The 13,069-nt window shown below is 36.0% G+C and overlaps 1 protein-coding gene across 2 annotated transcripts in view; it reads left to right on the top strand.

Annotated features, from left to right (window-relative positions):
- Positions 1-13,069, top strand: part of SLC41A2 (solute carrier family 41 member 2) — a 59,492-nt gene that overhangs the window by 10,926 nt on the left and 35,497 nt on the right. For both annotated transcript variants that reach the window (XM_076339339.1, XM_076339348.1), the window contains exons 3-6: positions 1,160-1,267; positions 7,269-7,340; positions 8,222-8,366; positions 10,279-10,425. In XM_076339339.1, coding sequence (XP_076195454.1) covers positions 1,160-1,267; positions 7,269-7,340; positions 8,222-8,366; positions 10,279-10,425 — 472 coding nt within the window. The remainder of the gene's footprint in view (positions 1-1,159; positions 1,268-7,268; positions 7,341-8,221; positions 8,367-10,278; positions 10,426-13,069) is intronic.

Below are 13,069 nucleotides of genomic sequence, written 5' to 3' on the forward strand. Positions count from 1 at the left end.
TGTGCCTACTGCCACTACTGGCTTCCAGCCCAATGTTTCACCTTGCCTTCCTTCCCTTAAGGGAATGTAAGTATTTGTGTAGCTGGTTTTTGAGCTGGATTGAGATATATCTTGATTTTTCCTTCTGTGTTACTTTTAATCTTCATTTGTTTCCCAGTCCAGCTCACCATGTGCGAGAGACATGTGACACAAAGGCAAAAATAAATAGCTAGTGTCAGTACTACCTTTTTTCACCTTAAACTAAGCATTAAACTGTGATGTCAGCAGGATATTGAAATGTGACAGGACATGTTTTGAAAATGAAAATTTGAAGACAACAAAGCATTCTAAGCTTGTTTTTTTACAAACCATTTCATAGCTATTCTTTCCAGTAGTAAATGCATATCTAACTTCACATATAGGAGATTCTCAGATCTTGTTTACATTTGAGAATGGAATAATTTTTAAAATTAAATTAATAATTTAAATCGTTGCAAATCCCTGAATACAAAGACAATTTACAGTTTTGTTATTTTAGTTTAGTTAAAGTTGATGATTACAAATTAAATGCATGGATTGACAGACATATAAAGTAGCACAGCATTTCTGTGCTGAGAACTCAGCGCACACAAAAGATTATGGGAGAGTTTCTCTTTGTTTGCTTTATAAAATCTGGGTTTTGGAGAACTGTACTCTTCTAAATTTCACACTTAGAAGTAAAAGAATTAAGAGAAGATTTTTCACTTATAGGCTCCGTCCATTTGACAACTAATTCCTTGCTGTTTTTATGTGAGGTTTCTACATAGCTGGAAGGGAAAAGATGAAAATATTTTTGTAAATTAAGAGCAGAATTCAAGAGCGGTCATAGCACCTGGTACTATTTTAAAGTCGTGGAAAAAAAACCTTCAAATTAATGACATCTTTTTTTAACTAGGTTTGTTTTAAGGCCAAGTTTTGTATCTCTTACTTTTGGTATTCTCATCTTTGAAGTAGTAATATACAGTCATAAATCTATTTTATCTACATAGATAACAGTTCTGGCTTTAGACTTTTAGGTCTAGTATAAAAATACTGATTTTTTTAGAGGCTTAAGTTATGAGTCCAGAATTTTTTTAATACTTTGCAGATGGTCTAAAGAGAATTTTTCAATTGAAGTTTTCCCACTATATCCTTTAAATAGCACTGGGATGTGTTCAAGAATGTTACTGAAGTTTTTATCTTGGTTCCTGCACTTCTTGGTCTCAAAGGAAATTTGGAAATGACCTTGGCATCCCGGCTGTCAACTGCTGTGAGTAACTTTCTTTTCCCCTTCCCTCTCCAGATACATGTTGGAAATATTTCAAAAGTAAAACAAATCTTTGGAACACAAGTGTTTTATGTTTATGGCTTAATCTGGCTGTTAAGGGGGCTCTTTAAATCTGTTATTAAATTGGAAAAGTTTGAAAAGGCGACCCTCTTCTAATCTCCACACATCAAAATTTTACTTCTTTGGTCTCTTCTGCGTCATCATTCAGAACAGATAAAGTAGATTTTTGAGATTTAAATGTGTCTTCTGTAAGGTTGATGGATCGCTTTGGCCTTGATGGGGTTTGAATAGGGTAACAAAACGTGTACATTTTGAACACATTTTTCTAAAGACCATTTGTGTGGCACCAAAATGAAGCTTTGCTCCCATTGCTACTCCAGACCTTTGTTGATCAAACTGTAAGAAACTCTTTTGTAGCTTTCTGGCTAAATAATTTTATTTCTTTTTTTTGTTGTTGTGGTGGGTTTTTTTGGGTGTGCTTGTTTTTTTGTGTGCGTCAACACTGTAACATAGCATAACTAGGTTTTCTTTATGTCTTCTTTCTTGTGTATTTGTCATAGTTCTTTTCTACATCTCAGGAGAAGTTCCATCCCTTCATTTTTTTTAGCCTGAGCAAGCCAGATTACCTTACCATATATCTTTGCTCTGTGTGTGGATAACTGTCGTTAACAGAATGTTCTAATAACGTGGCTAAACTATTTCTGGTACCTGAACTGGGTATCTCCGTATGACACTGCCTTATGCTGTGTTTCTCCTTTGTAAGATAATTTTTCTGTTCTCCAGCAAGGCCCCCCTCTTTCTGCCTGTTCCTGCATGAATGAATCTTTCTAGAAAATGTTTGGTCAAAGGTGTATATAACTCCAGATGAGACTTCACTGTGGCTTTGTAGACTAGCACTTCCTTATTTCTCTCGAAAATTGCTCTTGAAACTTTCTAAGTTTATATGTGCTTATTTTCCTAGCCGTGTCATATTTAGACCTTACAGTCACTTTGTGATCAATTACTGTGTCCTAGTATTTCTCCTTTTGTGTTATTTCCAGCTGTCACTCCCATCTTCTGGCAGAAATATTATTAGTCCGTAAGTGCATGACCTTGCATTTCTACTTTTGAATTTAATCTGTTTTCGTTGCTGTAATCCTCAAGGTCATCCAGTTTTTGTATGATATTACAATGCTTTATATTGACAAGGTCTCCCAGCTTTCTGTCATTAATAAATTTCATTGCCACATTATATTGAGTCATTGCCCAAATGCACACCGTGATGGACATAGCCTTAGCAGTCCTATGAAGGTTTGCTTGTGTCATGCCCATTATAGAAATTGATTACTTTTGCCCCATATCCATTCGTTCATACATAAGAATTGACATGTTTTGTTGTATCTTTGTCAATGGCAGCTTTATCTATTCAGTCGTGTTCTCTGGTTGATTTTAATGCTCTTACTTTTCTGAGTATTCTTACTGTTTCTTAACAATATTTTGTGTTTAAACCTTACTGCCTTTACTGTCAGCGTGAATACTTTTCTCTTTTACCTTACTTTTTTTTGTGTTGACCTGTTTCTTAATTTGTTCCTGACTGGTACAGTTCGTGGCCTGAGGATTGAAAGTGCGTGTATTGCATAGTGAAAAATACACCAAGTCCAAGATCTACCAGTGCCTTACTGAAGGCTTAAAAAAAGAGGGTCAGAATCAGCTCCGCCACTTCTGCTTCAGTTAATGGGATCTTTAATTCTTCGTCTCAACTGACCTTATGACCTTTGCCAGATCACGGCTCCAGAACTGCTTGTCTGGTCCAATCAATGGCTGATTTCCCCATCCTCACCAATTCCATCTCATTTGTGAACCTCGCAGCTCTAAGGGGACATTTGGAAAAGGGTCATGCAGACCCTTTTTCTGCACTGGGAATCCTGACCTCAGTTCATATTATACATCAGCTGTTACCAAAAGTCAAGGAGTTGATCCCCCTCTCATACACACAGATAAAGGATACTGGAGTTTCCACAACACTGGCTGCATGTTCAGTGGTTAGCTAAAGTTGGCATCATGAGGTTCAGGCCACTCCCCTCAGCCCAAAGTGGCATTCTTAAGAGTATCCCGGTAACTGTGTGCTAACATGATCTGTAGATGTCTTGAACGTGATTTTTCAGAGCCAGTTTGGCCATTTGAAGTCCAAGCTCCTACCAAGACTCAAACAGTCCATTCTGAGAGGGCTTAGTTTGAGGAGTGTTACCAGTGCCACTTACCACTGTCATTAAGTCTCACCAAGACATAAATCAGCTAATGCTTCAGAGGTTTTTACTCAAGCATGCCATGAATGCCATGTATGTCTGTCTTGGCCAAATCAGGTTAGCCAGCTCTGTTCACGTCCTTCCACCATGAAGGTTAATTAACTGGCTAAGAAGAAGTCCGTGAAGTATACATTTCTTCAGCAGTGCTATGTGGTGTGTGGGACTTCCAGTTTCTTTGGCATTGCCTGATGTCACAGTCACAGCACCACTGGCACTGAGCTATTTCCCAGCTTTGCATTAACAGACTTGTTTGTTTGTTTGTTTTCTGATGCCTCTGATTTCCTTGTATGACCTGTTTTCTTCAAGAATCATGACAGACCCTGGACTAAGTTACACAGGTGATTGAAATACTTTCCGGAACTTCCTTAGTCATACTTTAATTTCATTGGACATCCTTCACGGGGAGCAGGTAGAGGCTTGTCACGGTTCAGTGAATGTTCTCTCTTTTGCCATTGGTGGCTCTAATTTGTTCTAGCGGGTGAAAAGCTCATCAGTAAATGTTGTAGAGTGTGTGTGTGTGTATGCGCATGTGCACAACACAGTGGAGGTTTAAGAGAACAATACTGTACAAAATAAGAACAATATAGATCATTCATTATCAGGATAATGCTAGCAAGATTATATTTAGTTTTTACATGTGAAAAACCAGAAAAAAATGGCTTTTATCTTGCAGAGAACCTTCCAACTTTCTCTTATGTGTCTTTTTTCATGCTCAACATCAGTTGCAATGTGCAGAGCTCTGCCAGCTGGTGGATAGCCAGCTGCATCCCCCAGAGTGCTACTGCAAAGGCAAACAAATACACAAGAACTCAGTAATGTTTCTAATTGTTAGTTAAAAAAAAACAAAAACAAAACAAGGAACTATGGAAACCTGTTGTATGTTACATGTAACTTCCTTACAGGTGACAACTTGGGCTTAGTTGCCTGATACAAATTTAAACTCCAGGACAGTTGCCTTGATTGCTCTGCTTCCCCCAGGTTTTAAAACAGGTGCTGTGTCATATTATATCATTCCTTACTGGAGGGTCCAATCAAAAAGCTTACTACTGGACCTGTAATTTATGTGCCAGTTCTCTCAGACCTCTGTGACAGAGGTTATTCTGACCTTTGTACTCTTCACAATGATTTCATTGACCCACTACTCTCTTTAGCCATCCAATCTTTAGTACTGTCATCCTCATCCTGGGTGAAAACTGAAGGAATATATTAATTCAGGGCATATCTGAACAGTTATTTGGAGGCAGTTGTATGATTAATCTACCTTTCTCTGACCTAAATTTGCACTAGCTGGCTCCCCACCAGATACTGTCTTTACAGTAAATGCAAGACTGTGCCCTGTGAATAGCTTTACCTTTGAGGATGAAATTTCTAATGTGAGTTCAGTATTGGAGCTAATTCATACCCTTCTTGCTCCGTTAGCTTATAATTGCATCTGAATTTGTAGACATGTCTATGCTGTTGGGGCTGTAAACTACTTATCTTTACTCCATTGTAATTATGTAGTCAGCCAAAAAGTAATGTCTTGTTAGCAAATTTCTGTTATCCATAATACATCTGGTTTCAAGTTTTGCCTGATCACCTTCATTCATCTTGTTGCCCAAATTCCTACTTTAGCTGCTTGTTACTGGTCACTCACAATTTCCCATCCACTTTAGAATCAGTCATTTCACTAAATCTGTCTCAAGACTGCTTTTAATCTACCTCAGGGCATAGCTTGTACTTCTCTTTGATGTTAGTGTTAATGTAAACCGTTCTCCCTCCCCCCACTGCTGTGCTGGCATAAGTGTGTGAGGTGTACTTAGGTCAACTGCCCATTCAAGCACAATATTTATATTGTGTGTTTTGTATTCTTCGGCTTTGTTCTGTAGTTTGAGTCACTCTCATTGTCTCGGTTCACACTGTTGCCTTTTCTCCCTATTCCTTTTACTTTCTTTTAAGAGGAAGTAAAAAAAAAAAACAAGCATCCAACACCAAAACACCACTCATCCAGTCATCCCTGTAAACTTATGCAGACTCTTGTTTTGACTGTGTGTTATCAGGGTTAGGCATTAGCAATATGACTTTACAAACTTTTTGTTTAGGTCCATCTATTCCACAGTCTCACAATAAACTTGCTCTTACTTTATGGAAATCTGCAGCTGAAAGGAGTCGTCCTGCTCTTTGTCTCCCATCCAAACGCTAAGAGCATTTGTGCATGGCTACATGGTTGCATGGGATGGATCAGATCATTTTGTAGAAGCGAACCCCTTTTTGCTCCCTGAAAAAAAGTGTTTTCCATCAAATCAGCAGGCAAATTTATGTTGCCATGAACTCACTCATGGAGTTGGTAGATCTGGTTCAAGAAAGAAAACGTGAACGTGTAGCTGATAGTAGGGGAGAGAAGAACTATGCCATTTGGCAGCAGCTCACTTTTAGGCTGGATTAAGCATTTTGCAAGATTACGGTTTTAACAGGGATTTTTTGAATACTTTTCAGAAACTTCTTCAAAGGAGAAAAAGAGTAAAGCTCTCCATAGCCTGCCATTTCGTTCATTTAGCATATATATTTAAGAAGGATGCAAAGGAGATTCTTATCTGCACTCCCTTCAATATTGCTGTAATATTTAAATTTAATGCATGTATTTGCAGAGCTTTGTACTTTGAACACTAAAATATTTATAGTGTAGATTGAGATAAAGTGTCATCTTATATTTCTAAGTTTTTAAGTTAGCATTTCTTTTAATACTTTGTTCCTCGCAAGTCACTACTATCACAAAATGGAACAAAGTGGAAAAGAAATGGAAGTAAAAACAACTGGAAAGAAATTATCAAAAGAGGAAAAAAACACGCATTAAGACTTTCTGTGTTTTGAGAAGTATGTTATCTTATAAATTAGTATTCTATGGGGAAAAACACTAAAATTTATGCTCAACATGTAAAAAATTATCTCAAAAAGGAAGTTATTTTAAATAGTCATACTGCAGTGGTATGTACTGTTCATCAGATCTTGTCCTCTAACTCAAAAAAATAAGTAAAAGTAGGAAATACATTATAAAAGAGTATGTATGTACTTTTTCATTTCTTAGAATAATTTGTTTGCTGTCTTTCCAGCTACTGCCTTAGGACTGGACTTACATCATTTACAGCATCATAAGTCTCTAGCTGTATTGTATAAATGAAAAGTTAGAATACTAAATGGTATTAGATGTGGTTTTCTGATCTTTTGTAAGCACTTGCAGTTTCTCTATGCGGGTAGTTTCATTGCAATCGATTAACACACTTGCATGAGAGTGTGTGTCCACACACGTATCTACACATTTTTCTATTGGCTCATAGAATTTACGGGCCAGAGAAACAAGTTCAGTCTAAAGTGACCGAACACTGATAAGTTTCCTTTCCAGCCACTGATCTAATCACTGGTGGTGCTTGGACATTCCTGGAATGTAAGGTGGCTAGTATGTCTTGCACAGTAAGCTAACGTTAAACAAGTTACCATGTAAAACTTCAAGTTTAGCCACTTTTGGATAGATACTGTAAGTACAATTTAAAATCAACAGCAATGCTTGACTTGATAAAAGCATAGCTTGGTTTTAACTTGCTTTCAAAATGTCTCTATTTTTGTATAAGTTGAATTATTTGTGGGTTACTGCCTTGTTAGTGCATTTTCAAGTAATACAATTTTAAACCCAAATGTCTGAAATTCTTCTGTAATTTTGACAGGTAAATATTGGAAAAATGGATTCTCCCATTGAGAAATGGAACCTAATAATTGGCAATTTGGCCTTAAAACAGGTAAATATAATGGACTTACTTGATTAACTCTTGTAAGTGGGCAAAGTTACTGAAAAAGACCATCATAAACATTGGTAAGTATGGAGATGGACAGTGTTAATGGGAAACCAGCTTTACTATATTGGCTCATACTTAACATATAATGTTTGCATGACTGATTTTTTTTTTTGAACAGTGTAGTTCTCTAAAACAATATGAGCTTATATTTATCAGAAGAAGAGGTAAAGTATTCTTTGTGACTGTACCAAGGGTACACAAAAAAAAATTCCTTTTTAATTTTTCTGAGAGAGGATCTGAGCATGATTAGAGAAAAATTTCAGGTTTGGCAAAACCTTTTAAATTTGACCTCTCAAATGTTTTCAGTACTGTATTTGCATTGGATTCAATGTTTAAAGGAAGTATGTGATGGAGCTTTTGGACAATAAACAGTATTTTAAATAGCTGGGTCATTTGAGGAATGTTTGTCCTCCAAAGCAACTATTTCTTAAGATTAAGAACTATTTCATGTTCATATGTTATAATACAACATGCTCAAAAAATAGGTGAAATGTTTATACTGTGACTTCACTGTTTTAAGTGGCCTTAGGAGCCTCTTTAGGCATTTCAGCTTTGGATCCTGGTAAATCCTCAGCTCTTTTCCCTGATTTTACTTTTGTTATTCTTGAGCCTCTGAAATGCTGGTAAAGCCTTTTCTGCTGGCATAAGATTCTTCTCCTTGATCATCCAAGGTTATCATCATCTATACAAAATGGATGAGCATCTTCCCTTTACACCTTGCAAATAAATGTAGATAGGAGGAAAGAATAACAGAAAATTATTCTGTAGTCCTTTTAAGTCTATCAATTATTTTAAGAATTTTTCACCATCTTTTTCTTTTCCAGGTTCAGGCAACAGTGGTTGGTTTTCTGGCAGCAGTGGCAGCAGTTATACTGGGCTGGATTCCAGAAGGCAAATACCGCTTTGATCATTCAATCCTTCTGTGTTCTAGCAGTGTAGCAACCGCCTTCATAGCTTCTCTTTTACAAGGTAAAAGGGGTATATATGTTACTTTTTACAGTTATTTAGTTTTCTGTGGGTGATGAATGTATATTATGTTGCTAATCCTTAAAAATTTACATCCAGTAAGGTGTAATATGTCTGAAACACAGCTGAGGGTAGGACGCCCTTTTGCAATTTCCATACAGGCCTGCATATTGCATTCCTCTCCTGTCATATTCTTTGAAAAGGTTTGATTTGCATGACCTCCTGAGCATATCTAAAACAAAAAGTATGATTTTTAGATTTTGCCTAATATGATGGAGAACTTTTTTCCCCTGCTTTCTATATTCATTAATGTACAAAATATATTCTTAGTACTAAAGAGGTAGAACTTATTTGTAACTAAGCTCAAGTGGGCCTGGTTGTTAGCTCAGCTGAATCCAAACTCCCTGGTTGTCCATGCTGCATATTTGTTAGTTTTGTGCTCTGCTATGTATCTGAAGTGAACAAATTGGCTTGTTATGTGAAGGATTTGGGCCAAGTTCAGGTCCCCCTCTACAAACAGTGCCAATGTCTGTCTGGAGCCATATGGTGTGATGAATTTAATCTTCTCTTCCCATTTGTCAGGAAACATTTAACCATAAAAGAAGGTCCTTAATGGACATGAAGGGGGGAAAAAAGAAGTGCCTCTACTTGTGACATATTCTTAATGAAAATACATAGTCAGTAGTTAATAGTCAGTACTTAATAATAGTAAGTCAAGTAAAGTGTTTAACTTCCTTTTTTTACTAATTTGGTATGCTTACTTATGTGAAAATTACAAAATTGTTAAAGTTTTGCATGGAACTAAGAGCACACACTTTTTTTAGTGACCACAAAGCCATTGAGTTTGATCATGTGCAGAATTAAGAGCAGCAAGAGAACTGGGGAATATGACTGCATTTTTTCCACTTCTCATACATAATTTGGACACGAAGAGAAACTTTTGTTGTTATCTGGTGATGAGCCAGCACAGCAAATTGCTTTCTAAGCTTCATCCTCCTACATGTGAAACAGGTGCTTTTGAAATATTGTGATCCTGCAGGATCATTTCAGTTCTGTCTTTTGAGAATTTCATGGAGTGTAACTCTTTAGGCAGTTTCTCTGAAAGTGAACTCCTAATGTAGCCTACAAATACATAATATTGCTAAAATACGTGAAAATTATAATACCAATTTTTCAAAAATTCTTTAACATAAAAGATAGTACACACAGTTGAAACTCTTATATGTATTATTTGATGAGAGGGAAATTACTCAGGTTATGCCAAAGACTGTTAATAACAATGTGAATTTTATTTTTAGTAGCCACTTGCATTCTGCAGGGAAATGCCTCTTAAAAAGGTAGTGTTGCTGTTTATAGGAAAAAAACAGAAACCAATATCCCTAATTTAAAATTCTTTTACTGTGTAGCAAGTAACATTTTTATATATTGTCTTGGTTTTAATTTATGATGTAGCTTCTTGATGTTTGGTGCTAAGTCCATGACTGGAAATCTTTCACAATATCAGATGTCAAAGTATTTAATCTTATGTTGTTTTCAGCCTAGTGTAATTTAAATTTCAGTCAGCTAAAGTTAAGAGGGTGTAGAAATAATACACTGCATATCTTTTTCTTTAGGAAATGGCTGATTTATAATTTCAATAGTGCAAATTCTAATCATAAGCAAAATAGTTTATTGTACAGAAGGTTCTTGATTTTTTTTTTGGTGTGCTTACTGTATTTTTTTAGTCTATAACCTAATTTTTAAAAATGGCTAAAACTTAAAAATACAGACATCAGTCAGGTGGGAAGAACACTCATCCTGGGACAAAAGCACTGATTTCGTATTTATCAAGTTTGAAATTGCCATTATCTTGGAATTTTCTGTGGAGTTACAACAGTAGATATGGTTACTGTACTGTCTTCTTTGTTGAATCTAGGTATAATAATGGTTGGAGTTATTGTTGGATCAAAGAAGACTGGTATTAATCCTGACAACGTTGCCACTCCTATAGCAGCAAGTTTTGGAGATCTTATCACTCTTGCTATACTAGCATGGATAAGTCAGGGTCTTTATACTTGCCTTGGTAAGTATGTTTCTAAGTGTATATGTCTCCCTAGGAACCTCTTTTGGCTTAGGAGGGTGGGGAGAAGGCAGGGAGGGAAAGGTTTAGAAAACCTTTTAGTTTGACTGACTTTTTTGTCAACATTTATATCGTTGGATGATAAATCTTGGCTTGCAACATTATGCCATAATATTTTTTTCTTTTTTTTTTCTTTTTTTTTTCTTTTTTTAAGATGATAGAAGTCACTAACCACAATCTTGGCATGATCTACTAATATCTGAAAGACTCTCACAGTATCACAGTCAATCTTACATGTGAATTAGAAACTATAGTTACTGAATTTACTCTGCTTTCTTGTGGGGGGGAGGGAAGCTGTATTCATCCAACTTTTCTTGAATGCCCACCCCTAAATCAAATATTTGCTTCCCAGAGCCCTTTTGAATTGTTCTCCCCTTGTACTAAGGGGAAGGAGTTGAACTGGCTATCTTGATAAGCTGCTGGGAGAGGAGTTCTGCTTTGAGAATTTTTTTTTTTTAGGGTGTGGTTTTAGACACCGTTCAAATATATCTTGAGCTGCAGCTATGCCCAGAAATCAAAATAAAAATAATTTAAGTAATTTGAGTAACAATAGCAAGTCTACAACAGGTATGTATTCAAAGAAGTGAAGCCTAATTTTGGATAGATTTGGGCTTTGTGATTGCTATGACTTTCAAATGAGTTACGCAGACTATTGTGAGTTTCCTTCTGATTCCTTCCAAGTGCTTTTCCAGTGCTTTTTCCCATTGCAATACCTTCTTGTTTCCTCATCTCCCCTACTCCAGCTTCCAATACCAGTTTCCTCAGCTCTTTCCTATCTCGTTTCCCTCGCAGTGTGACACTTCATGTCTCCCTCCTGCTCCCTGCGCCTGTGCTTGATTTTACCAGCGTTCCCGTCTGCTTTTCAGTAAATGAAGTAACCACTTCCAGCTTCTCCAAATAATGGCCCTGCTCACTTCCGTTTTCTTTGTTTTGTTTTGTCTTATAAATTTGGTGACTATATGTCAAACATAAATCTGCTAATTTAGCTGTAGCTTTCTTCAGAACAGCAGTTCTGCCATGAAAGATGAAAAAATGTATAACCACTCTGAATAGCTAAGCAGCAAAGGAGAGGCCTTCTCTGACTACTGACTACAGAGGGCAATGATCTAATCCTACTTCATGCATGAATTCTATCTGGCTTCTTGATGACAGTTTTTTACTGTTTGCTTATTTTCCCACTAATAGCCTTGAACAGGTGAATTACACATAAACAGCTCCAAACTAATTTTCTTATGAATGACTTTTTTTTTCAGTCTGCAGTTCTTCTCTTCTACTAGTTATGTGCATGTTTCTATAGTCCCTTTGAAACTGTTTTTCTGATTTCTAGGACCTGTACTGTCTAAATCCTACTCTCTTAAAGGAGCAGACCACTGAAGAAGGTTCATGGTCACAATGTCTGCTAAAAATGAATATGCCTATAATTATTATTATTATTATTAGAAGCATGCTCAGATAGCAGCTGATGTAATGAAATGCTTGGTTGTCACAAAGGAGATGTGAGCTTGGGAAATGAGAATGAGGAACTCAAAAATCAGTCTTTTTCTTTCTGTTTCTTCATCTCCCCCGTGAAGAAACAAAAAGCGTGAAAGCATTTTCTTATAAGAGGAGAAGAATGTTCAGAACAATATTTAAAATTAAATTATTGCTGCAACTGACTCCTTCCATGGAAACTATTTAAAGTATATTGTGTTTCAAAAGATGTAATTGTAGACAATTATAGTATAGTATACCACAGGCCAAATTTTGTGTTGTCCATAATTCTTTTACCAGACATGTTGATATCACCACATACATTCTTTACATCTATGCTCATTGTTCAAGCCTTTTTATGTAAAAATTTGAGCTGTTCTGTGTAAGTATTACAACATCAGTCAGAAAAGGTACCTAATAAGACTTAAGCTACCTTGGTGTGACTTGCCGTTTTGTTTCTTAGTTTTCAACTGATGATTTTATATTTTCAGTATTTGATTTTGCATATTTAGAAAGTGTTGACATGATGTCAGCTTAAATGTATCAGTGTGCAATACAGCCATTTTTAATATTTTCTGTATTTTTTAAAACTTAAATTGTATTGTTTATTTCATAACTATATTTAAAAACTTTATATTATCTTCTAATAACTTATTTTTCAAATACTTCCTTTAGATACTTCTTTTAAGGAAGTTTATAGACTTACAGTGAAAAGAAAATTAGTAAAGATTTTTTTAACCTCTCTTCTTTCTTTTCTCCTGATGAGAAGATCAGAGAGGAAGCCTCTATTCTCATGAAATTTGGTGTCTCTAGCTAATGCTAGGACTGGGATAATAATTAGAGTTTAGCTCATTAGAGACTGTTTATCTAGATTTATTGCTATGCCCAAAAGTCTTACTAGACTGGAACATTGGGATATTCTGCTTAAAATAGCTTTCAGGTCCCAACAATTGATACGTTTCATTGGAATTCAGTTAAAAATTAGGGTTTATGCTAGTCAATGAAGTACCAGAGAAGTTGGTATACCAGCTAGATGGAAAAGAATTATCTAGGAGAGAGTTAGCTAGGATGATTGACATATACTAGCTATCTGGGTAGGTGTGGAGTTGGAAGAGGT

Source organism: Aptenodytes patagonicus, chromosome 1, assembly GCF_965638725.1.
Source record: "Aptenodytes patagonicus chromosome 1, bAptPat1.pri.cur, whole genome shotgun sequence".
NCBI lineage: Eukaryota > Metazoa > Chordata > Aves > Sphenisciformes > Spheniscidae > Aptenodytes > Aptenodytes patagonicus.